Here is a 26,205-nt window from a genome sequence, read left to right as displayed (position 1 = left end):
GGGCTACTTAAGGATCTGGGGCAAAAATCTGTCTGGGGATTGGCCCTGCTTTGAGCAGGGGGTTGGACTAGATGATCACCTGAGGTCCCTTCTAACCCAGATATTCTATGATTCTATGTTACCATGGATTTGCTAGGACTTGTAGTTAGCTGCTTAACAAAATGTCAAAAAAATTTCAAGTTCTTTATCAGGCTGGGTGGGAGAATAGAAAGACAAGAACCACTCAGCAAAGTGCCTCGTAAAATTTCGGATAGTACATTCCCAGCAAAAGGCTTTCTGTCCGCTCTGTGAAATCCAGTTCTAGTTTTGTTGTGTGCGAATGTACCATATGAATATTCCGTATAATCACCTTTCTCCTCGATTAACCTGCCACATACAACTTAATATAGGGAGTGCTGAATCTTTCCCTAAATTGGATTTCATGACCAATTCAGTGAATTGCTTCTATTCAGGCAGGTTGCTATCTTCAGCAGCAATATGCAGGTTCACTTGAACATTAGTTTAACATAATGTTTTCCTTAGAGTGTACTGGTATCTACCGGGATCATATCACTTAAGGAGGTAAAGGTGTGTGTGTGTGTGGGGGGGGTTATATTAAAAAAAAAAAAAAAGGTCCTCTGATATTCAGATAAGGAATGGTGACAAACTCCTATGTTTGTTGCTACCTGCCATGCAGGGAATGTTCTGTAGTGTTGGACTACAGTGAATAACCATCTGGTTAGGGTAATCTGCTGTATGTGAAATGCAGAATCTGCATCACTCTGCAGATCATCATAGGTCATTCAGAGTTGCTCTGGTTGTATTAGCCTTTACTCTGTGGAAGAGGTTTTCCTGAGACTTGCTTTAAATTCTGCTTCTTAGCAGCAATTGAGAAGGAGGTATCAACCCTGTGCATATCTGTGACTTGTCACGTTCTGTCACCTTATTAGTTACATTGTTACCCAGTTGCATGTCCTTGATTACAGTAGACAACTAAAATTGTAACAATCACCTGGTTAGCTACCTTGATAAACTGTTGAGGAGGAACATCCTTGTTAAATAACTTGTCCTGTTTTCTGGGATGAGACAACCTTTCCCTCATTGTGATGCAATGTCATCCTCTGCCATTAGTGAGGTGAAGTAATGCAATTTTAATTAAATCTGTCTGTGCCATGTAAAAATATCATAGAATGAATTAGGCTATGCCTAAGACTTTTTTTTTTTAAACCAGCTGGTGAATTACTTTTGTACTTTTTTTCCTTCCTGGTCCAAACCTGGATTAAAAATGCTCTTTCATTGGAGAGTCAGAGTTTAGTTAACTATGGGATCAATTTCTGGGTGTTGTGACCCATATAGCCACACTTACAGAGCTATATCCAGCACAGACCCAGCCTTGGCAGATGTCTGTTTAATATACATTTACTTGTTTAATAAAATAGTACTTGAGGAGAGATGTCAAAGGTTCCAGAGTGTACTGGTCTGCAGTTGTCTGGAGTGGACTTGCCTCCTGGTTTAGAACTGGATGCAGTGCATTGTTTTGTGCCCTAAAAGTGCTCAATCATTTGGATGTGACGGGACTTGAGCCATAAGTATTTTTATTGTGATTTGAGCAGATGAGTATATTGGTTGACATCTGATGAGGTAGAAATTTTAGGCGGAAATCTCTTTGAAAGGCAACAGTCTCTCTTTGTTTCTCTGTAGAGTAGTGTCCTTGAAGGTCACTAGATGTGCAAGCAGTAACCTAAGATTTTTATTTACTTTGAACTGAGGAAATCCTTAGGTGTTTGCACTGTTCTCCAAGCTTCTGTGTGCCAGTGAAATGAGTAAATGGCACAAAGACCTGGGGTCCTTTTCTCTGATGCTATGGGCAGAGCAAGAGATGCGAGTAGTGCTAGTCTCCACTCTTTCTGGGAAGGGAGGCAAGGAGTGAAAACACTTATTTGCTCACTTCAAGAGCAGTCTGCATTGGGTGACATAGGCATTGACTAGGAGCATGATGGGGATATCTCTAGCTCTGGATTCTCTGAATAGACATAAAAACTTGTGATGTGTTAGGCTTCCCTTCCCCATCCATTAATGTAATCTGTTTAGATTGTATTTTTAAAGTAACTGAATCTCACTTTCTTTATAGAAAACTCCAAGAGATCATAAAAAGGAAAAAAAAAACCTTTGCATCTGATTTCTGGACTCAACACTATAAGACATCAAAATGTCAGGAGCTTCTGTGAAGGTGGCTGTCCGGGTCAGGCCCTTCAATTCCAGAGAGACCAGCAAAGAATCGAAATGCATCATCCAGATGCAAGGCAACTCAACCAGTAAGTTCATTCTGACCCCTAATGGAATCTACCTCTCCCAGTTCCACTCCTTTGTCCCCTTCTTTGATCAAAATTAACTGACCACTGTGCACATTACAGCATCTGGAATTACCCTTTTAGGGAAGCTTCTTCCTCTTGCAAGCCTCTTATGGGTAACTTCATTATTTTTGTATTTGACTAGAGAAGGCTGAATCCTGGGTATCTTGATTTTTGCGGCAGGTAATGTTAGCTGGTGGTGAACTGAGGGCTATGGGGGAGGAATATGATGTTGAAGTGAGTGTTAAGGCTTGTCCACACGGTTGAGTAATTTGTGCTATGGGGGTGTGATTTCTAAAGTGCCCTAATGTTTGACATTAATTGGTTCATGTAGGCTCTCCTTGTGCACACTATAGGTTCCCTAGTGTTCTTTAACAGAGTACTGTTTTGAGTCAGTTAATCAAATGAGGTGTTACTTGGAGTTGGGATAGTTTTAGCCTCCGGGACCATCTTCCCCCTGGGGTTCTCCTTCATGGTGGTCTGACTGAGGAGGCCCAGAGTTGGAGGGACAGGTAGTTGGGAGACAAAGGGGGAGCTGTTCACAAAACGTAAACAAAAACAAAAACATAAACCCACTCTTTTTTTATGTAGCTTTTAATTTTCAGCCAACTTTCTCTGAATACTGGCTGCTTCCCTGCCTTTGTGTTCCTTGGGGCAGACAGTCCAACATTATATTATTGGGTAACAACAGAAATAAACATACACCATTTACTTTGATGCTATTTGCTTGTGTTTAGGTAACCAGTAATTAATATTCAGTAACTTTGGCTCTCCCTCCTTTTGAGCTGAGCTTCTCCTTCAGACTGATCCTGCACTGAAGTGTTAAATCTGTTTGTGACATCAGTCTATTCTTATGATAATGGTTGTGACATCACCAAAAGAGATGGGCCATGTATGAGAGCCTAAGCCCTGGTCTACACTGGGGGGGATCGATCTAAGTTACACAACTTCAGCTATGTGATTAATGTAGCTGAAGTCGACGTACTTAGATCGACTTACCATGGTGTCTTCACCGCGGTGAGTTGACTGCTGCTGCTCCCCCTTTAACTCTGCTTGTACCTCTCATGGCGCTGGAGTACAGGATTCGCGGGAGAGCGCTCAGGGATTGATTTATCACGTCTAGTCTAGACGCGATAAATCAATCCTCGCTGGATCGATCGCTGCCCGCCGATCCAGCGGGTAGTGTAGACATACCCTAGATCTGTGTGGAAATGTCTTGCTTATGGTCCAGTGACAAGGGTGCCTGGCATATTTCTGGCAGACTGTCTGCCAGTTTATGTGACGTGGTACTGGCACTAGGTCCACTTGCTGAATGCCTGGGCATGGTAATACAATGTCATTAATAGAAGGCTCCAATAAACTGAGTCAAAGTTAAAAGGAAAACTGGAAGAAATCCCCCGCTTTTTCTAACATAGCTAGCAGTTCCTTCGTAGCTTTCTGCTGTGTTTTTCCCCCTCTGAGAATGGTATAATCTGAAGCCTTCTGTTTCTAGGGGCAGGTCTACACTAGCCTAAGTTGATATAACTTACATTGCTCAGGGGTATGAAAAATCCATTCCTCCCCCCCCCCCCCCCCCCCCCCCCCCCCCCCCCCCAAGCAACACAAGTTTCACACTGTCCACACCAGCGCTATGTCGGCAGGAGATGCTCTCCCACTGACATAGCTTCCGCTTCTTACTGAGGTGGAGTAATTATGCCGACAGGAGAGCGGTCTCCCGTCGGCATAGCACATCTTCACCAGACGTGCCACAGCTGCGCCAAAGTAGCATTGTAGTGTAGATTTGCCCTGGGTCTCATGGCATAGATACAAGTTGGCTGAGATGATCAGGTTTAAATCACCAAAGCCATCTAAAGACTGTGGGAAAGGAGTCTTAAATTGCAATGGCTCTGGAGTCCTTGCTGTTTGAATCTGAGAGCTAATTCTCTCTCTCTCTCTCACTTTCCTCCCCCTCCCACCCAATCTTCACAGTAGAAGGAAAATATGTCAGGAATCTAGAGGGGGGGGAAACAGGAATTTTCTTAAATGAAAATAACAGGTTTTCAAGATAATAAAATGTGGGGAAAAGAAATGGGATGGAGGAATGACACGTCCTGCTGCGCTTACTCGCTGAAAAGAATGAGGAGTACTTGTGGCACCTTAGAGACTAACCAATTTATTTAGTCTCTCAGGTGCCACAAGTACTCCTCGTTCTTTTTGCTGATACAGACTAACACAGCTACCATTCTGAAACCTGTTACTCGCTGAAGAGTCTATAGGAGGCTTTGGTCTGACTGTATCCAATTTGAAGTTAGGGTTTTCCTCTTGTGTGCAGATGGCCTAGACCAGGGGTCAGCAACCTTTCAGAAGTGATATGCCGAGTCTTCATTTATTCACTCTAATTTAAGGTTTCGCGTGCCACTAATACATTTTAAAGTTTTTAGAAGGTCTCTTTCTATAAGTCTATAATATATAACTAAACTATTGTTGTATGTAAAGTAAATAAGGTTTTTAAAATGTTTAAGAAGCTTCATTTAAAATTAAATTAAAATGCAGAGCCCCCCAGACTGGTGGCCAGGACCAAGGCAGTGTGAGTGCCACTGAAAATCAGCTCGCGTGCCGAAGGCAGCACGCGTGCCATAGGTTGCCTACCCCTGGCCTAGACATTAGATCTGCGGACACAGATTTAGGACTTCTGGGTTCTATTCCTGGCTGTCACGGACTCATTTTGACTTTGTGCAAGTCACTTAACCTGTCCAAGGCTGCTTACACTGACATAAAATAATTGTAATAGTTAGGCTTGGCTTGTACTGTCTTAAAAAAATGAATTCAGAAAAGGGCATAAGCTTAGTTTAAACTCGCATTTCTCTCTGGCTAGTGTCCGAAGAAGAGCTCTATGTAAGCTTGAAAGCTTTTCTCTCTCACCAGCAGAAGTTGGTCCAATAAAAACTATTACCCAACACATCTTCTCTCTAGGGAACAAAGAATGCCATACAAGTCCTGTAGTTTAGGTAAGAATCTCTCCTGGTATCTGATTTTTTTCTACATACAGTAGTAGAACCTCAGTAACAAACACTTCAGGAATGCAGGTTGTTCATAACTCTGAATTGTTTGTAACTCTGAACAAAACGTTATGGTGGTTCTTTCAAAAGTTTACAACTGAACATTGACTTAATACAGCTTTGAAATTTTATTATGCAGAAGAAAAACGCTGTTTTTAACCATCTTAATTTAAATTAAGCAAGCAAGGAACAGTTTCCTTGTCAAATCTCTTTTTTAAATTTTCCTTTTATTTTTTTAGTAGTTTACATTTAACACAGTACTGTACTGTATTTGCTTTTTTGTCTCTGCTGCTGCCAAATTGCGTTCTTCCAGTTTCAAATGAGGTGTGTTGTTGACTGGTCAGTTCGTAACTCTGAGGTTCTCCTGTATTTCTCACATGGTCCCACCCTACCTATGCTAGTTGGGCAAGCCAGTGATAGGCTGTACAATTTAAATGGTGTTCAAGCTTGATTTTTTAAACATCTCCTTAAATGGTGCAGATAGGGAGCCTGTCTAAGGGCTTGTCTACACTGGCACTTTACAGTGCTGCAACTTTCTCGCTCAGGGGTGTGAAAAAACAAATCCCGAGTGCTGCAAGTTTCAGTGCTGTAAAGTGCCAGTGTAGACAGTGCACCAGCGCTGGGAGCCATTCACCTCGTGGAGGCTGGTGCCATGACTAGACAGCCACGTTAAAGCACTTTTCTCCTTTCACCTGATGATCCTATAGAAATGCAGGGTAGCAAGTAGCAAAGATACCAGTGATAATCAATCCCCATCTTCATTATCTGCTTTTTAGGCAAGTGAAAATTAAGAAAAACTCTACCCCAAATTCCTTGAAACATCTTTTAAATGTTGTAATGGCAACCAGGGTTGTTGTTTGCTATAGTGCCTTTGTAACTGCAGGATGTATAGGCTGGCTTCTATGGCTGTTAAACTTTCTGCTAGTCAGTGCCCAGCAGTGTTGTTGGTTTTGCTACCTAGAGAGAGAATCCCAGTGAGATTAAGCATAACCTCATGGGCAGCGGGTGAACCCCAGGCTCGGGGAGGCTAGCCCCTGGCCTGGACCACTCCTTCTGCCCAAAGCCCCACCCCTGCTGCTGGAGCCCAGAGTTCTCACCCCCCCTCCCGGCATGGCAGTCAGTCCCTGCCCCCCAGAGGCCGGTGGGGAGGGGCCCCCTACCCCAGACATGGCAGGTCCTCGCTGGGGCTGGCGGGGAGGGTCCCCTCTCCCCTGGCCGCAGCCCTGAGCCCCTGCATGGGGCTTAATAGGCAGCTGCACAGCTTAGAGGGAACTTAGATCCACACTAGGAGTTGTATTAGTATAACTATTTTAGTAACCTCCCCACTCCCACCCTCAAATATCACACTTCTATTTGAATGTTATAATACATTTTGAAGTAGTGGTTTGGGAGAGCGTGGATGTGGTGCTGGTCTCTCTTGATTGAGTTCTAAAGAACGTGTGGTTTGTCATATGTTTCTCTTAATATGAATTTGAGTCATGCAGGGTGGTGTGAAGGAGTTGTCAGCAAGACTGGCCCACTCCAAGTGACAAGTCAGTGATCTTGGTGTAAGAGGCAAACAAAAGCACTGGAAATGGGAAAAAATTCCAACTATGAAAAGTCAAGTTTTATATGTAATAGCTTGAATGCCTGCTTGAAAATATCATTTCAAAAGTATCCAAAAAAATTTTTAGAAACGGGATGCTAGTAGTTCAGACCCCAAAATTAATTCATACAATAAGTCTTCACAAAATACAGTATGAGCAAATACGTTCACAAATTATTTTAAAATGTCAATGAAAGTATTTGGTATTTATCCTGTTCTTGATTCGGTGTTGGAAATGCAACTACATTGTGCTAATACATTTAAAACAAAAAATGGGTTCTCTTGTTTGTTTCAGTTCAGTTTCACTGTTCAGGCTGAGTGAATTTAAGTAAATAGCATAAATAGTGAAAACCAAACTAGATTTGTAAAATGTTTCTATAAAGTTGCTAAAAACACAAGTAACAGACCTTTAAAAAAAATACTGCCCTCTAATTGTAGAGGTAACTGAATCTTAAATTTTATAAGGCTTTTGATATGCATTCATAGTACAAGTGACACAGAAATATGAAACTGTAGCGGAAGCATGCTTCACTGGATAGGGCACTAACTGGGAATCAGACTTGGGTTCTATTCCCAGTTCAGCCACTGACCTGCTGTGACTCTGGGCAAGTCACTTTACCTCTGTGCCTCTTTTGTGGTGTTAATTAAGATTTCCTTCCCCCAAAGTGTTTGCATTGTTTTACTGTCCTGTGTGTTTTGTACAGTGATTCGCTTAATAGATCCCCAATCAACCGTGGTTAGGGCTTACAGGTTTAAATAATAAAAATACTGGTAGTCCTACTGACTGGTCCCTTCAAACATATATTTAAAAATGCTGAAATAGCTTGTTTCATACTAGGGACTTGAACCCAGGATGTATAATTAAAGAACTTCTAATAATTGGGGGCTGGGGAATGTTTGGTTTTTGTTTTGTTTGGTTTTTTTAAATGAGTAAACTGGCTAGTTTCTATTTTGCTTTCTAGAAACTTCTGAGCACCTTAAATAAACTTTTCTAGATGCAACTTGATTGCCAGTAAGTGCTTTGGACCTGAGACCTTGTCTAGTAAGTTGTGTTCTAGGGTCAGTGTTAGAGCAGTATGTTTAAACCATTGGAAATCTGATATTAACCATTTTTTTTATAATTATAATGGTGAATAACTCGTATTCATATAATACCTACAGATGTTATGTGTATTCATAGAAATCACTTCACCAACCAGTGAAAGAGCTATTCCATGGCAATTGCTTAACAGCACATAGCAAAACTATGCGATAGGTACAGACAAATAAAGAATACCATATATCCACCTAAAGCTGCAAGATGCTGAGGATGATATACTTACTCTTGCAGAAAGTGCTGAGGGATTTTAATTATCATGAGTAGCCAAGATGGAGTTTATTTTGTATCTGAAAAGGGTAGGTAGAAAGTACCATGGGAATTTTCAAATCCGTTCTGTGAACATATTTAGCAAATGCATTTTTTGTAGCTGTGCATTAAGTTTTTTCTCTCTTAATATGCTAGCCTATAGTGTGAATTTTGTTTGGCGCTGGTGATGCACAGGGACTGCAGGAATAAGTTAACACAAATATAATACTGTGTATTTAAGGAATTGTGTGAATGAATCATCTTTTCAGAACTGAAATATGTTATAGAAAGACTGAAATCCTGCAGTCCAGCTCAAGTCATGTGCTCACTGCATTAAGGGATTGGTATATTGGCAGCAAGCCTGAGCTGCTTGTTGAGATCATAGTTGATTGCAGATGGTATGCAGCTGAATGTTACTGCCATAAGGTCTTTGGAAATGGAAGAGAACAGAGAAATTGTTGGAGATGTTCATAGGCTTGGAGAACTGAGAAGTTACAAAACATTACTGTTTAGGCACTTAATTTAAAAAAGCAGGAGGGTTCAGGTGAGGGCCAAAGTAGTTATTTTGTGTATTGTTGGTTTTTTAATTTTTTTTATTATTTTTTTAAGCGCTTGGATGTTACTTTAATTCACTGAGTTCCAGGCTCATCCCAGCCAAGGAAGTTCTAACTTCTTCCTGGGGTCTGATGAAGATTTGGTATTTATAGGTGAAGAATGAAAATGAAAAATGGGATTTTTGAAAGTCACCTTAGCAATTTAGGAGTACAAGACCTACTGGAAGTCAATGGGACTTCTGTTCCTAAGTCACTTACGTGTTTTTCGAAATCCCACCTGACCACTATAGGATTGTAGAGGTGGAAATGTAAATGGGTTACTGGTTTTGTGTACCAGTAATTACTTCCTATTGTGAATCCCTTTTGTGAGCAAACAATACTCATAATTAGCCTAATTTTTATGACACAGGGCAGTAATGACTTTTGAAGACTTCTGAAATATTTGCAAAAACCATCTTAGTATGGAAAGTTGATTTGAAGCCTGCTGCATTCTACTCCAGAAATTGCTACATTTTTAGTGATGTGTGTGTGTGTGTGTGTGTGTGTGTGTGAAATGACCCCTGCATCTAATGCATGGGAAGAAAGGCGTGTGCTACATGTAATAGTCATTATTTTTATAGTGGTTGTAGAGATCTGTCAAATGTAAATATGTTGAGATTTTCTTTCTTGGTTTATTGGATTTGCAAGCTCAACTCTTATGTACTTAAGAAGCTCTGTGTTGCTCTACTTCAGTGGAAATGATTGGGTAATCTCTGTCCAGACACTTCAGAGAGACATAAGGCCAGGTTTCTGCATAACAAAAGAACATGCTTAAAGCAAGGTTTGAGCAGTGGCTAAAGCTGGAGGAGAGAAGACCCTATTTAAATATCCATTCAGCTAGCAAAGAATGCAATTTATTGCTATTAAAATTATAGTTATTCAGCTTGTAAATATTAATACTCCACCACATCACTTTTCTTAAACCAATTTGAAGGGAATGTTAGTCAGATAACTGGAAGTGAAAGAACCACAAAACTCCACTCCCAAATTAGCTGCTGGCTGGAATAGCAGCAATTTTTTTTTTAAAGAGTTTTAGCCACATTTGTTGTCATTTAGTATCAGTTTCATTTAAAAAAAACAAAGATGGTTTTCTGGGATTAAAAAATTCAACAAAAACTAAACAGTCATTGATTTTTGCAGCTTTCCTGGCTGTTATACAGCAGCTTTTTACAACTCCTTGGATTTATTATTATTATTATTATTATTATTATTATTGGCTGGATACAGTTAGGTAGACCTGCAGAGTACACCTGATTATTCAACTAGATTAGAAAGAAACTGACAACATGCAACACTTAAGAGTTGACTACTGCTTGCATAGCTAGACCACCCCCTTGAAATGGTCGCATTCCTCAAATCTCTGCTTCAGGCTTCAAGGCTTAACCCCTTGGGTTCATTCTGCGTTTTTTTTTTCTCTCTTTTCTTTCACAGAGTTGGACTGTGGTCATGAAAGCTTGGCTGTTCTGTAACATTCAGCCAGGTGATCATTTGTATTGAGATAGTGTTTTCTGCATATGGGGCATCATCTTCAGTTAGCCTTCTGCTTGCATTTTCTATATTTTCATAGAATCCTAGAATATCAGAGTTGGAAGGGACCTCAGGAGGTCATCTAGTCCAACTCCCTGCTCAAAGCAGGACCAATCCCCAACTAAATCATCCCAGCCAGGGCTTTGTCAAGCCTGACCTTAAAAACCTCTAAGGAAGGAGATTCCAACACCTCCCTAGGGAACCCATTCCAGTGCTTCACCACCCTCCTAGTGAAAGTTTTTCCTAATGTCCAACCTAAACCTCCCCCACTGCAACTTGAGACCATTACTCCTTGTTCTGTCATTCCCTCTCTTTGTCATTCTCCCATGTGCTCTTTAAATCTCTACCATTTTAAAACATTTTGGTGTAACAAGTTTACCAGGAACCTGAAGTAACTGTAGTGTAAACATTTCTGCTGTATTGGTAGCATGCTGTATGGCACACTGTCCTGTGATTTCAGTAAGCCCTCCCCTCCAACCAAATTCCAAGGTATCACACAGCAGCTCCTTGGAAGTGCCTATTGGTGAAATAAGAAACCAGTTTCTACCTTAAATAGACTATATGCTTTCCTCTACAATTGTTAGATATGACGTACTAAACTTTTTGAGTGACTACTAGCCCAGTTTATTCAGAGGCTATAGCTTTAATGTGTCAAAAGTTGCATAGGAGTGAAGCCATAACCAGACTACAAAACCCTGTCTACACTAAGAAACTGACCCATTGCTAACTTTTGACATTAATGATTTATTCCATCTACACTAGCAGGTAACTGTTTTCAGCTCTGGTGCAGAGATGCCTATTGAGTTTGACATCCATTGTCAGCAGTGAGTACATTTCAGTAGAGCATTAGGTGTAGCTGAGCTGAACTGCATTCATTGGGAACTGGCAAGGTGATAGATACACTGCTCACTCTTTGTCATGGAGTTTGTGCATGGAAGAGTAGGAAGTTTGAATGGTTAACTGTAGCTGGAGTTGAGTAGCACAGAGGTTGTCTGTGTTCAGATAAGAGTAATGGAATGAAATTAAAGGGAATTTAAATTGAATCTCAAGGTGAAAGGTAGGGAGTAGAGGGGAACATCTTAAACCAGAATTATCTTCCAAGGGAAATAGTGGTACTAGACTGGACAAAACACAAGAGAATCCTGTAGGCCAAAATCCAGCAGTGGTGGCTCCTGGGGAATGGACTGGATAACCTAATAAGTATTTCTGATTCATTGCATTTTACTATGCAGGTGCCTAAGGCTGAACCTAAATCTCTCTCATTCTCATGCCCTTCATATAGCCAATATGAAGTGAGATTGGGGTTCTCTGCTACAAAGATCACACATTAGGCTGCCAACTTGTGTATTGGCCCTTTGTCATGCTGCAGCCATTCTCTGGTTACCAATGTGCATGCATCAGAGCTGGGCTGGGTGCTGAAGTTTCAGAATCCCAGTTTCTCTATTCTGGGGGATTGCATTATCACAGAACTGAAGTCTTGGCTAAAGAAACTGAGTAGCCTGTCCTGCTAGGCACAAATAAGGCTTGCAGCTAAGCTGAATAAACTTAAATTTTTGTTTAAAGGCAGGTATGCAGCTGCAGTGTTAGCTCTCCTTTCTGCAGTTAGCTGTTTCCATTCTATTACCTTGGCTGTGATAGTAAAAATCTTATCCCGAAACCTGAATTAGCAGTCACCCTGTGTCCAAACTGATCCTCATTTACTGTTTAGATGCTGATTGTCATATATCATGTAGTGGCCAGAAAATATTAGGCACAGATGTATGTTGGTCCAAGTATATGGCATTTGGAAATGTAAGTGACAAAGGGCCCTTTGCTAACTGGCCTTTGCTTTCGGTGTTAAATATTGCACATTTATGGTAGAAGTCGCTGCAAGATGACTCAACTTCTTTTCCTAACATCTTAATTTGTATTTTACACAGTGGCTTTTTAAGACATTAAGACCCTTTCCATATGGCTTACTTTTCCTCTTAGTAGGTAAAGTGGTTTAAACCACACTGACAAAGTCAGAAGAATCAGAGGAAGCCTATCTGTTTAATTTTCTTTCTGTAGGTGATTATTTCATTCTGTTGTGTCTGGCCTATAGAAACTTGATTTAGTGTCCCATACAGACTCTAGCACTTGAGTGCCAGTGACAGAATGAAGTGAGTTTATCATACACTCTGGTTTGGTTTGATGCAGTGTAAGTGTTCCCATTCACAGAGGTAGACTGCTCTCTGAATAATCCAGTGAGCTTCTTGTTGAATACAGGTACTGGATCCTCAGAATAGGACTCAAAGCCCTGCATGGGGATTTTGCCAGTTCAGGCTTTGCCATCTTGAGTAATTGTGAAAGGTCCTTCTGTGGAGTATTTGAGGTTATGGGATCATCTTATGCGACTGGGGATTCTGATCCCTGCTGAAGCAGTGGAGCAGCTCCATCTGTCAGGAACTATCATCACAGCTGCTGCCCTGAACAGATTGCAACTAGGTTGCCTAACGGGCATCTTGGGCTTCAGAAATGCTTCATGAAACATAATGGAGTTAGTGGATTTTCATTTTTTGAGTTTGCTAAGCAACAGCTGCACCTGAGTGCTGCTTTGGGGTAGGCAATGGGTACTGTGAGTCGGCATGAGGCGAACTAAAGCATGTACCCCCAGGGATATGACTTGTGGCATTGACTATAGTTTAAAGTAGCTGCTATTTGGAGTGTGGGGCTGAGGAGTTGGGCTTGGTATTCATTGAAAAATTGGTAGAATAAAGGAACCTGATCAATAATTCTCCCAATATCTACACTAGATAAATTGACTGAGATGTCTTTTAAATTCTGCCCACTGTTGGTTTGGAACATTTTACAGTTGTGCAAAATAGTATCCTCCACCCTAGTAACTAAGTTGCAAATAAAAATATTTGACTAGTAGCTCTGTAGATGTTGCAGTTAGCTTCTTGTCCCTTATTGTGACAGTGATCTGAATGCAGGTCTATTTTTTTTAAATAGAGAAAACAACAGTATATTTAGTGGGTTTAAAAAAAAAAAAAAAGCCCAAAAAACCCAACCAACTAAACCTAAAAATCGGATAGCCTTCTTCCTCCCCAATAGCATTATAAAACCTGAGGTTGGATATGAGTGACCTGCTGCCAGAGTCAAATAAATTTAGGCTCATACAAGCTACTTTGTATGGTTTTATTAAAGTGTTAGTCTAATTGAAATAGTTGGGTCTGAATTTGTGGTGAGACCAGTGCTGCTTGGCAGATACTGGCTTCTATCTACATTAGGATCAAGATCACTTGGGTAGGAGGGACATAAGGGAGTTGACATAACTGCTGCTTGTCCTCTCTCTAGTCTTGTGAGGTGCAGAAAGAGGAAACAGAAGACTTAGGGCTTATCTACACTTAAAGCTGCAGCGGTACCACTGTACTGTTTCAGTGAAGACACTACTTACACTGATGGGAGAGCCTCTCCCATTGGTGTAGGTAATCTGCTCCATTGAGAGGGGATAGCTAGATTGATGGAATTCTCCCACCAACCTAGTGCTGTCTGCACTCGACATTGGGTTGTTCTAACTCCATCATTCAGGGGTGCGGCTTTTTCATGCCCGTGAGTGACGTAGTTATGCTGACCTAATTTCCTAGTGTAGATCAGGCCTTGATTGTAACCTGTCTGTCCCAATAATCCCATGAGCCCAAGCTTTGCAATCAACATTTCCGCTTTTTCTCTTAAAAGAATTGTGTGGTTTTGGCAGCCAGGAGAGAATAGAATAGGTGGAAGTGTCCACTTTTATAAACTAATACCATCCTTGATGACTGCTCTCTTCTGAAATGTACAATTTGTGGATGTCAGCAGTAACGCTGGCAGTATCCCATCAGTCTGACATGAAATGCATGACATGCCTGCCAGGAAATGTTGGCGGTCAAGACATTTTTCCTTTTTGTTTTTTCCTTTGGGCAATCTGACTCTCAACTTGGTTATTTTTTTAATGTTTGTACTTTTTTGTTGGGCTTTGGTGTAATGAACTTTTAAATATGGTGATCAGAAAACTTCAGAGCACTTCTGTTTTTGAAACCTGGCAACGCCTTAGGATAGCATTTCCTTGAACCTTTGGCCAGTTTGGCAAGTGAATAGCTCAAGATGTGGCACATTGTAGCTCTACCTAGGAACTCATCTCCCTGCTTGAGATGTGAAGGTTATATTTAGATCGTTGTGAATAATACTAGGAGTCATTTGAACTCTGATGTGCCAACTTCATTCTTCTGTGTAACTTTAAAGTGCTCAAGCACTCTCTGTGGTTAGAACATAGACTGAGATTCTGGAGTCCTTGTTTTGTTCCCAATGCTGCAGATGTGTTGCTTTATGACCTTGGGCAAGACACTTAACCAAGTGGATAGTTATCTACAAAATGTGTGTAATACTTCTACCTCAAAAGCTTGTTTTAAGGTTTAATGCTTGTTTGTCTTAACTTTTTTTAGCAAATAACTCTGATCTGATCTGTGTAAAAATGAGGCGTAGCGAAATCCAGAGAGATTTCACTGGCTGGCTGAGGAACTGATGTCCTATCTTGCTTCTGTACTTTACAGTGGGGCAAACAAGGAACTTTTGTGGTTATGATACACTATTTTCATTTCTGTTTTGTGCTGTCACATTTCAATGGCATGCAACTACATGGTCCGTGTCAGGGAAAGAGGCATAGAATAGGGTTTTAAAGGAAGTTACTTTAAAAAAAAGCTTGGATTATGGTCTGAGCCAAAATCCTTTGCTAGTTGTTTTAAAAAAAAAAAAAAATTGTTCTTTAAAGCCCTCTTGTTTGTTTTATTGGAAGGTGAGAGGAGATTCTTTGCATAAGAATAATTCTTAGGTGAGCTTTTAAGGATTCCCAAATCACTTGACTTCCTGTAAAGGCACTGGACTGAGAGGCAGACCTGGTAAAGTCACCTGATTTCTCTCCTGGCCTTCCCCATCTGTAAAATGGATATTTGAATATCTCATAATTGTGTAAACGTTTCTAAAATGTGTTGTGATGCTCACATGAAAGGCATTATAGAAATGTTATCAGAATGGTGGTGGGGGGGGGGGAGAAGAATTGATTCTCCTGTTTTGGGATACAAAGGTGTCTTCAACTTTTGAAAGCATATTGAATCAGAAAATAGGACAAAATTATAGCAAAGCTAAGAGTCCCAAAGATCTGGGAATGACTCACCAGCCACCACCTGCTGCTTTGTTGAAAATGCATCAGCAAGAAAGCAGCACAAGCTGTCCTCAAAACAAGGAAAAGTCAGTAATTGCCATGTAAAAAGAGGGAGTCCCTCTTTGACTGATGCTAGATGATGATTCAGTCTCATTTTATTTTAAGTTACTGTATAATGACTGTGGTTGGGGAGGGGAAAGTAATCAGAAAAGCAGATGTCTTGTGTATCCAGCACTTTTAAAGTCACTTTAACATAATTTTTAAATGCAGTTTTTGTTAATTTCTAATTGAATTCCAATTTCCAAATGCAACTTGACACAAATCATGAGTCAAAAAATAATCTCTAGTAAATGAATTTGTTCATCGTTTCCTAACATAATGCAAAAATGTAAAAATTAAGAATCTGAATAAATGTATGGTAATCTATGGGTTGGTTAAATATGTTTAGATATAATGTATCCTCCTGGTTAGCAAAAGTACCAAATTTAGTGTAAAGGATGTATTTAGTTTAAAATCAACATTTAAATGGTTACCAACCAATGAGAAGTCACCTTTCTTTAGGAAAATAAGTACAAATGCAAAACCGGATTAAAATTTATTATTTAAATCAAGGTTTCCTACTTGCTGATTTAAAAGATTAAAATTGGTGATTGAAATCAGTCCACCCCATTATTTCCTTGTAGCTCAGCCTTTATCCATTCTAAAGACCACAATATCTTTTCGGGAGATGGAGTCAAAAGTGAAAGGCAAAAATGATTTCCTTAATAGCTGGCTAATGGTATTATTGTATGTCTTTATAGATGTTTGGAGGTAGCTAGGTACATAAAATATGTATTTAGCTTCTGAGATATTAGTATATCTGAAGTGTTCAAGGGACAAACTGGAGGTCTGGACAAGGATTTAATTAAGATTGCTGAACAGTTAGGATGGTATGGTTCAAGTAACTAGCTCCCACTTGAGGCAAAGTCTGCTGGCATGTTGTCTTCCCGAAACGCCAGCTGCAGAGATGGTATTTATAGCAACTGGATCTGCAAGAGCAGCTGAGGATGAGATTGCTTTCCAGCAGCTTCTGCGGGCAAGCATTTGCCTGGCTTTGATACTATTCTGCATCACTCCCTCCCCCACCCAGCCTTCCTCACAGTGCAGGGATGGAATTCCTCATGTGGGGAGTGAATCTTGTTGAATTCCAGTTGGGAGCTGTTCTTAGTCTCTATTTGGTTTCCTTTCTTTCTAATGGGTTGAAAAATGCAAACAATGTTTTGATTGAAAAGCAAACTCTATTTTACAGGCTGGAAGTGTCCATGTCCCTGCATTTGTCTCTTGTAATATTAACTCTGTTCTCTGGTTTTGCAAGTCTCTCTCTATATATCTATATATAGAATTAAAAACAAGGTAGCCAAATCTCGCTAATTGATGTTGCATTGTATCTGTAAGAGAGCCTGTACTGAACAGGAGTGAGTGTGTGTGTGGTCTTAATCATGTTCCCTTCCACCCTGCTCTCAGTAACAAACTTGTTTCCATTGTTGCCATCTGTTCTGAGGGTGTGAATCTACATTTTCCAGACAGACTTGCATTTTGTCTCTAACATTGGTTTTAGTCTTCTGGGTCTGATGCTGAGGGCCCCCCAAATCTCTCCCTAATCTGTCCCAATTACATTGGCTACATAGGCATGTAAATACTATGTTTTACTTCAGCAATCCTCTATTAATATGGGGTGAGGTGGAGTTGAAAAGGCTAATTCAGATTCCACTTCCTTAAATGTATCTGAATTTTAAACCTCCTGGTACCATCCTTTTCCTAACAGATTGTCAAGACTAGCATTCTCCCCCTCCACCCCCCCTAAACAAAATCTCTATACATTGCTCTACCCATGATGCAGTTCACTTGAGGTTATTTAAAAATGTCAGTTGACCCTAAGTAAATATAAATGGTAGTGGTAAAAATACCTGTGCTTTTGTCTAGGCTAGTGCTTCCACTGGTGGTAGTGCAATGGTGGGAGACTTAGCCTGTGTGAGGACTGATTGGTGAAGTAGAAACTCAGAGCAAAGCTCTTAGTCTTTCCCTAAGAATGTGTGCTTCCAGTTCTGGTAGATATGGAAGGAGCAGCAGCATGAATGTCTGAGTTATTTTAACCCATTAATTACAAAAGGAACCTGCCTGGAATCAGGTAGATGTCTGGAGGCTTACTGAATGGCACAAAAGATGATAAATCAACTTCCCAAACTGCACATATGCTTTTTGCCTCTTACTGGCCTTTAAAAAAAAAAATAAAAAAAATTCAGCAATTGATGGAGTCTCTGCTGGGTTTTAATCTCTGAATCTATTTCCCCCCCCCCCCCCCCGAATGTATGTCAGATAATCCAGGGATTGAGACCCAGTTAATTCCATCTGCTGGTTTTTATTTGAAGGGCAAACTAGAGTTAGCTAATTCTTCACTGGAGTGCAATATAGAGTGAACAGCATGTCTCCTCATATGGTGCCCTGTAACCTGTCTGATCACTAATGGGGGATGAGGATGCCAGATGTGGTGTGTGTACTTTAAATGAGATGAGGAACATAGTAAGTGAAGGCTTCTCTCCTTTTATGTGCTGCCCTCACCCCTCATTCAGTCATTTTCCTGTGAAAACATCCCTTCTTTGTACAGCATTCCAGAGATTTTTTTCAGAGAGAGCTATTCATGGGTCCACACAATGGGCTGCCCCTGACTCTCTGAGGACTGACTGTCTGACTTTAAAATAAGCGAAGTACATGTCAGCTCTCTTGTGCTCCTTCATCCAGTGGTGATTGCAGGAATGAGTAGAGCCCTATCCACAAATGTGGTCCTTGGATATCAACAGTTTTGCAGGGCTCTAGGGAGGAGTACATGTTATGTTCAAAGAGTAAAATTTATTCTCTTAGAGGCTCTGCAAGGCTTGTGTGAAGTATAAGATATATATTTTGATGTATAATATACTTATTAAAATATACACCTGAATTTTTAATTGTACGTGATTGCTGTTCAGCTGCAATAGCTACTTTTGAGTTTGCAAATACTGTTTTTGGTTTCTTAAACTCAGAATATCCAGGGATTAAGCTGGTCCACTAAATTTGAAAGGCTGCAACTTTATCTAATTTCTACACCAAAATGATCGAGCAGACTGAGTAGATGGGGACCGTAAGAAAAATGTTGTGGGGATTGAGTAATGCTGCAGAGCATGGTCTGTAAAAGTGTCTGATTCCAAGGAACAGGAGTTACCTGTTGAAGTGCACAAGAATAGTTAAAATTGAGAATCTTTCAAACAAATAAGGCTGCAAGTTCTTCCCCAGCACATCCAAGCTAATTCCTCCCCACCCCTTGTTCTGCTGCTACACCTCAGTTCTAGTCAGGCATCCCTTGCTATACTTGACACTGGCTTTTCCTGCACAAAGACTGACAGGTCAAACTGTGTGTGGGTTTTCATCCCTTTGTAAGCCAAGGCTGCTTTGTGGACCATCTGTCCTGTTATGAATAAAGTTACCTTCTGTAGTTATCAGTACACTTCAGCTGCATTGCAAAGCAAAGAAACGGTGAGGAGAAAAACCTTTTGTCAGTTGTATTGCATTAGCTGGCTGTGTCAGTTATCAGCTGGACTGGGGAGCAAGGCTGGTATTGCTCTTGTTTTGTAGGTGATTGTGGGAACAAAGGTTATATAACTATCATCCTGTGTTCATGGCTAATGGTCTATAGGTCATTTTCTATCTTGTTCTTGCCCCAGTAGCTCTCCAGTTGCATAACATAGTTTTCTTTTTAGAATGGACCCTAAGAATGTGAAACTAAGCTTCTAAAGCCAGGGTGCCCACTCCTGATTTTTTTGAAAGTCAGACTGCTATTACAGGGACTGTGGCTATGAGCTGCATTTTAGGACTCTGACTGCATTTGGCTTTTGAACCACACATTGGGAGTCTTAAATATTTAATAACCTTCCTTCTGCCAGAAAAAAATACAAAACATAATGTTCCCATATTTTAATTTGTGTATAGTATATTTAGTTCAGCTTTTGACACTTCTTTATAGAAGGTGTAACAAACACATTCTATGATTGGGGACCAGTTATGCTTTTAATTATGGCTTGTGAATTCATTACAAGAGGAGGGCTGAATACTTCCATCACTTCACAGTGGATCATTCTCTGAGAATGGGAGGGTTTGAACAAAGGTCAAGGGTAGCGTATGGCCTTTGTTATAACTAAACTTCCTATTAAAATTAATGTTGCGTTGATTATCACTTATTAGGAGGAATAATATTTTAGGACTGTTTGTCTTCCCCTTTGGTTATTGGTATATGTAATTAATTTGTGTACATGGATGCAGTAGGGAGTACACAAAGCAGGCATACAATTATGTGCTCCCAATTATTTAAAAATCTTGTTCTATAGGTTTCAAAGCATGCAGAAAAATAGTGTGTGCAGGTAACACTTCCCGGAGCTGTTTCAGACTAAGATGACACTTTATGGCTCCTCTTCACAACCATAAGGGATAGAAACTTTTTAAATGAAAGTTTACTTTCTACAGAATCTGAATCTGCCCGGGGAGGGGTGAGACACCTCCAAGTGCAATGGGAGGTTCCACACCCCTGCCCTCCAGTGTTTTGCAATCCAAACTGTATAACATTGTTTCACTTTCATAAGGAATTAAAAAAATTTTCTCCAAGCTGAAAAACTGAAAATGTGTAGCTTGTCTTTTAACAAAAGTATTTATCGAATATTGGAATTTGTAAAATTAAAATACAAAATCCATTAAAAAGAACCAAAATGGACCCCAATGCAATTCATCAAGTTGGACAGAGCATAAACTTTAATATCCCACCCTTCCTATGCCTCACTCTCCCCCTTTTAATTCCCCAGAAAAGAGGTGGACTGTACAGTGTGGTCTCAATACACAAGTAAGGGCATTTGTTAAATGATTTCTAACATGACAGTATCCCCATAAGTCTTTAGTTTGAGTTACTTCTGTGATCACAGAAGTATCTGTAACTATCTTTTAGGAAGTTAAAACTACTTTTTCCCTACTCTATACTTCTAGAGTATGTCTCCATTAGAGGAGAAGTATTAGTTAATCATAATATTGGCTTTATAAGAGAGAGTGTGATTTTTAAGTATCCCTTTACTTACCCCTAAGTAAAATCTAGGAGCTAGAGCAGGTGAAAATTACACTGAAGGTAGCAGAAAGATTCTACATGACATGATAAGAAATTGACTCTAGCTTCAGGAAGGGTCCTGGAAAAGGGATTGGGTTTCTCAAACTGGCTGTTTAGGTTAACTCGATGTTAAAAGTTACTGCAGTGCCACACTCATGAAAACTAAATATAGCTGCAACACACAAACCTTTGTCAGATTGCAAACAGAATAGTTAATTGCCACAATGGGCTTCTGAAATAGCAGATAAACAAGTTTATTCTGTAAAATAAAAAGGCCAGTAATGTGGGCCCCGCTGTGATTGTCTACCTTATTGCCTTTCTCATTTCCTAGGTCTTTGTTATTAAGCCATTAACCTGTGTATGATGCAGTGAAGCAGCACTGGAGCAGTAATCGGTAGGAAATGGGACAGTTGTATAGATCATGACCTATTTCATGACTCACTAATGTGTCTCATCCTGACCTAACATGGATTGCATTTAAAAAAAAAAAAAAAAAGGCATTTAATGTGAGTGGGTTTTGGGGGGGTTATTGAAATTGATGCTCCAGTTTTTTAATTCTAGCATGTTTTTTTCATTTTTCCAATGACAGTACAGCTTGACATTTTTGTGAATAACAGTGGAAAGTGTTGCCAACAGTGTCTGATTATTGCATGATCATCGATTGTTTTAGGTTGGTTCTTACTGTTGTGCAGTTGTCTGCACTGTCAGATTCTAGATTGAGATTTCTGTTCAAAGAAATACACCTCTACCCCGATATAACGCGACCCGATATAACACGAATTTGAATATAACGTGGTAAAGCAGTGCTCGGGGGGGGGGCTGCGCACTCCGGAGGATCAAAGAAAGTTCGATATAACGCGGTTTCACCTATAATGCGGTAAGATTTTTTGGCTCCCGAGGACAGCATTATATCGGGGTAGAGGTGTATTACTTATTTTCTCCAGAAGTCCCAGCCAGCATCCTTCATAAATGGCCAGATTCCATCCATCTACCTATCCCATAAAGGAATCAGTTGGTGTGTGCTGTATGACACCTAAGTAGTTCTACATGGCACTTTTAAAAAACAATATTCCTAATTCTTAGCTGCCTTGCTGTCTCTTGTCAGGTGTCTGACCTCAGAACACCTCTTACCTGCATCAGTCATGACTGAAAGTTGTCATCTAATGACTTCTCAGTGTCTTACATGAAGTTGGTGTCAGTTCAGTTCTAATGATCTGATGTTTGCATCTCACAAAGTTGCTTTTACAATTGGGGCCCTCTTGTTTCCAGCCTTAGTAGAGAGATTGAGGATTGACTAGCCCATAGTGACTGAATTCCACTCTTATCCTCAGAGGCAGTACCTGAAGTCCCATCTGTTTTGTTTCAAACTTGCACTATGTCAGAAGTTTGCACTGTATCTGCAGGTACCATACTTATTCTCTGGATGGAGGCCTTCAATTTCCTGAACTATAAATAATGGCACCTCTAATGAGCAGAGAATTGAGTCAAAACACTTTGTTTCAATTCACAGAAGAGTAAACTCTCAGCTGTCATTTTCCATCATTAATAGACTTCATCTCTACTGAACTTCTCTGTAGGTGGTCCGTATTCATTTTAATGTTGTTGGACATTGTTTCAACCAAAATTTCTTGCTGTGCCATCCTGGGTCTAAAGGATCCACATGGAGCCCTAATGTATTCAGCACCTCAGGATGCAGTATTGAGGGCAGTACGTCAATTTCTGCTTCAAATCCTTCATCTTTTGATTTGGTTTCTTTAGCGAAATGCCCTAGCCTGTTGCCATAGAAACACTGAGGTGAAAATCTTTAGTTACCAAGGTCCTTAGTAGGCTTGGAGATGAGTCAGGTTGCAGCTTCAGGAGATGGGCCTATTTGCATTGTCTTGAATAAATCAAGAAATACTCCTATTGCTTTTAAATAATCAGTAGTGGTGTGTGGTGCTGCTTTTCTCACAGCAAAATATCTTGTATGGGTGAATGGCAGGGGTGGGCAGGTGGATAGATTTGTCTCCTACAGAATCCAGAGTAAACATTCCCTTTGGGGTTAAGTATTTAACCCTCTGAAAGGAGACTAGCTATCCATTTTACTAGCAAAAGCAATTTTCTCCTCTTTGTATGGAACAGAATGGCAAGGACAGCTCAGTCTTGCCCTAGTACTCTCCCCTCACACACACCCCTCCATTCTGGCTACTGCACAATCAGTGTTGCCTAGACACAGTTCTGATGTGGGGGTGCTTAACTACTAAAATTCAGCCGTAAATTCCATGCGGTTCAGTCCTTGTTTCCAAATTGTGCTATATCCCTAGAACAGTCTCCCCAGATGGTAGATTTTTATAATGTAGACAGGTCCGTAAATGGGACAGCCTATTTGGTATCGTTATTCATTCCATGAAATATTTGTAGTGTGTGAAATGTAATACAGTTGATGGTGATTATAGTATTTTTAAACAAACCTGTTGAAAGTAAATCTTGTTGTTTAAAAGTGGGGAGGAAGGGGGCACAGGCTGATGTCAAGGTGTAGATATAATTGTGTTCTGTGTCCCACAGCAAAGTGCCCACCCAAACTGCCAGTCAAACTCTCAACAGTGAGAGCCCTAAAAGGTGGGTGGCAGGAGTGCAGTACCTATTAGTATGAGGCTTGAGATGGTTACTTACAAGCACTTTAGGACAGGGATGTTGTCATGTTATATCTAGTGCCATTGCAGCAACAGTCCTAACCTCAATATCCATATCTTTTTAAATATGGGAGTTTTGAAGCATCTTCATTAAGAGGGATGCTAGCACCGGCCCTCTTGTCTTTGTGACTCAGCAGTTGGTTGCCTTTAAATATCTTTTTTTAAAGAGATGCATTAAGTGAGATGACTTGTGATAAATTTTAGATGGCTTTATCCCAGCAGCTAATATGGCAGAAATTAGGTTTGAGGAATACTAGAATGATTATTTTATGACTTGCATCTGCTGTGGAAATTGGTATTTTCATCTGCCTACGTTTTAAGGAGCTCTGTTCCAAGTGTTAGAACAAGCTGGGAAACGCTAAACCTATTTACGTGGATTATAGGACTTTTTTAATATTGTTTCTTGGGTATGTTGAGAAGCTAATTTCACCATTGTCTGTCTGTATACTGCTAAATCCCCTATATATCTCAGATATGTGACTAGAAGAAACTAGATCTTTTTTTTTTTTTAATGTGTTTTTTGAAAGGTGACAATCCTGGATAATTTCCTCTTTGTCTTCAAGACACAATGTGGGCAACAATGGTCAAGACTTCCCCAACATGGTTTTTGTGTACCTCAAATTTTCCATGGAAGGAAAGTCTCTGGGACAAAAGGGTAGTTGCTTCTTTGACTTCTGAGACTGTTAATGATCATGCTAGTTAGTGTTGAGTATCAAATGCTAATCTGGGGCAAATTTGAACTGTTATTTACTTGTGAAAGGTTATCATTCCCTGGGTGATAAATTGTATAGCTCTATAAAAATTCTTTGCTCCTTGTGCATGCATCATACTCCTTTTATGAGAATAATTGTTTGGGGAAATAAGGTGTTTAAAATAAGCCACCATTACCTAATTGCGTAAAAAGTTAACCTTCTCATGGAACATGTTCCATAATCTTTCTTCACCTGCTTGAACAAAGCTCTTAGTGCATTAGATAAATGCTTTCCTATCTGTCTGTTGGCAATTGAGAATCTTTTTGGAGATGTCCTCAAGTTTAATGCTCTTAAAATTCTCAGATCACTTTCACAACAAACTTGTCTTTGAGTGTAACCCTAAACAGTTCCTGCTGCTTGTTCTGTTTTCAGTGTTACTGAGACACAGAAGATTCTTAAAATGCAATGTTAACTCTTGTGCAAGTGTAGGCTTTGCCTTCACTGACAGGTGTGTTTACAGTGAGATAACTAATGCACGATGATTGTCTCTAAAATCCCAACTGGCAACAAGGCATGGGCAAGTTTTTACCCTGAGGTAGCTAGGTCAGGTCAGCACAATACTGTCCAACCAAAGTGGACCTTGCCTAGTTGACCTGCTGGGAAAACTACAGTGCTTTGTCTTCATTACATTTTACAGCAGGATAGCTAACATTAGTTATCCTGCAGTAAAAACAAATACATCTTTGTCAGTGAAGATATGGCCACGTTTCTGTTGCTTACTGCTAGTCTATTCCAGGCTTCACACGTCAGGAGGAGCTATATGGACTGTGTAGGAGTGCAGGATGTGGAAGAGAAGATAGCAGCTTCTTTCCCTCAGTCTTTACTCCTCTTGCATTTGTAGTACCTGTAGAGTTTGGAATGGCAGTGGCATGGTATTGGAATTATTAAATGACATAGTGGAATATAATTGTCAGGATAATTAGCGTTATTGCATCTTCCTCTCTATCTGCTTGGAGTTGTTATCAAGCTAAGGTGTACTTAAGGGAGATGGGAATGGATTCTATCAATTTCTGCACTTAATGGTGAAATTACTTGCACTTAGAAATCAGAGAACTTCCTCACTCATAAAGATGTTACTTCGAACTCATTTGGTAACTAGTTTTACTAATCCCTTCTTGTGAGCAGACAATTTCCTGTTCCTTGCAAGGAAGTACAGCCTCTCATCACTTTTCAGTGGTGTGGATGGTGATTATGAATGAGTGGGATGTGGGAAGGGAATAAGAGCAAGCACAGCATCATGGGACTGGAACCCTGGAAAACTGAACCAAAGGGATTGGTTTGGGGTTTTTCTCATTTCTAGAGATGGCGGACGTGTGTGTGCTGTAGAATTATTACGGCTTGACTGAGACAACTAAAGGGAAACTGAAGCCACATTTGATTGCTTAGGTTACCAGTTTGTTTTTTGTTACTAATGTTATAATGCCCATGTTGCTATCCAAAGCAACATGTGTCTTTGCCACGTGAGAGCATACTGGTGTAAGGCATATTAATCCTTGGCTCACAGCAGGAATGTCAGCACAGGGCAAATCTAAGCAAAGTGGAATTGGCCAGTAGAAGTACAATAGCAACTGTTGCTATTTGTGGCCAAAACAGCAGTCTGGGGCAGAGATCCCCTTCCCATCCCATACCCTTGGATAGTGGCCTTGCTTAGGGATGCAGGATCTGGTATAGCGGTTAAATCTTGGAAGGGAATTCTGAGGTTATATGTTTTCAAAGGGCTCAGTTCCCCTTGGAATTTAGTTTGTAATGACTGAGATAAGAGATGAGGCTGTTGTAGACTAGGACATACTTATAGGAAAAAGGGTTAAGTTTTCCCAGAAGTATAGAGTACCTAGGCTAAATATTTGAGAAACAAATGGCCTTTAGTAAGGAAGATCAGTTTGGCTTCAGGGTATAAACTGTCTGTAGGAGCAGGAAGAACTCCCATCTCCACCCTGTATAGCCCTGCACAACTGGTTAAGTCCTTGGGGGTTTTGTGCTCTTTCATACTGGTTATGGGTCACTGCCAGAGGCAGGATGCCACTGAGGTAGAGAGGGGGCATGTAAACCA

General features: G+C 40.3%; 1 protein-coding gene across 3 annotated transcripts in view; it reads left to right on the top strand.

Annotated features, from left to right (window-relative positions):
• The first annotated feature begins 2,188 nt into the window (after positions 1-2,188).
• Positions 2,189-26,205, top strand: part of KIF1B (kinesin family member 1B) — a 128,022-nt gene continuing 104,005 nt past the window's right edge. For all 3 annotated transcript variants that reach the window (XM_065421333.1, XM_065421332.1, XM_065421334.1), the window contains exon 1: positions 2,189-2,294. In XM_065421333.1, coding sequence (XP_065277405.1) covers positions 2,189-2,294 — 106 coding nt within the window. The remainder of the gene's footprint in view (positions 2,295-26,205) is intronic.

Source organism: Emys orbicularis, chromosome 22 (genome assembly GCF_028017835.1).
Source record: "Emys orbicularis isolate rEmyOrb1 chromosome 22, rEmyOrb1.hap1, whole genome shotgun sequence".
Lineage (NCBI taxonomy): Eukaryota > Metazoa > Chordata > Testudines > Emydidae > Emys > Emys orbicularis.
This window is presented reverse-complemented; position numbering and strand designations above follow the sequence as displayed.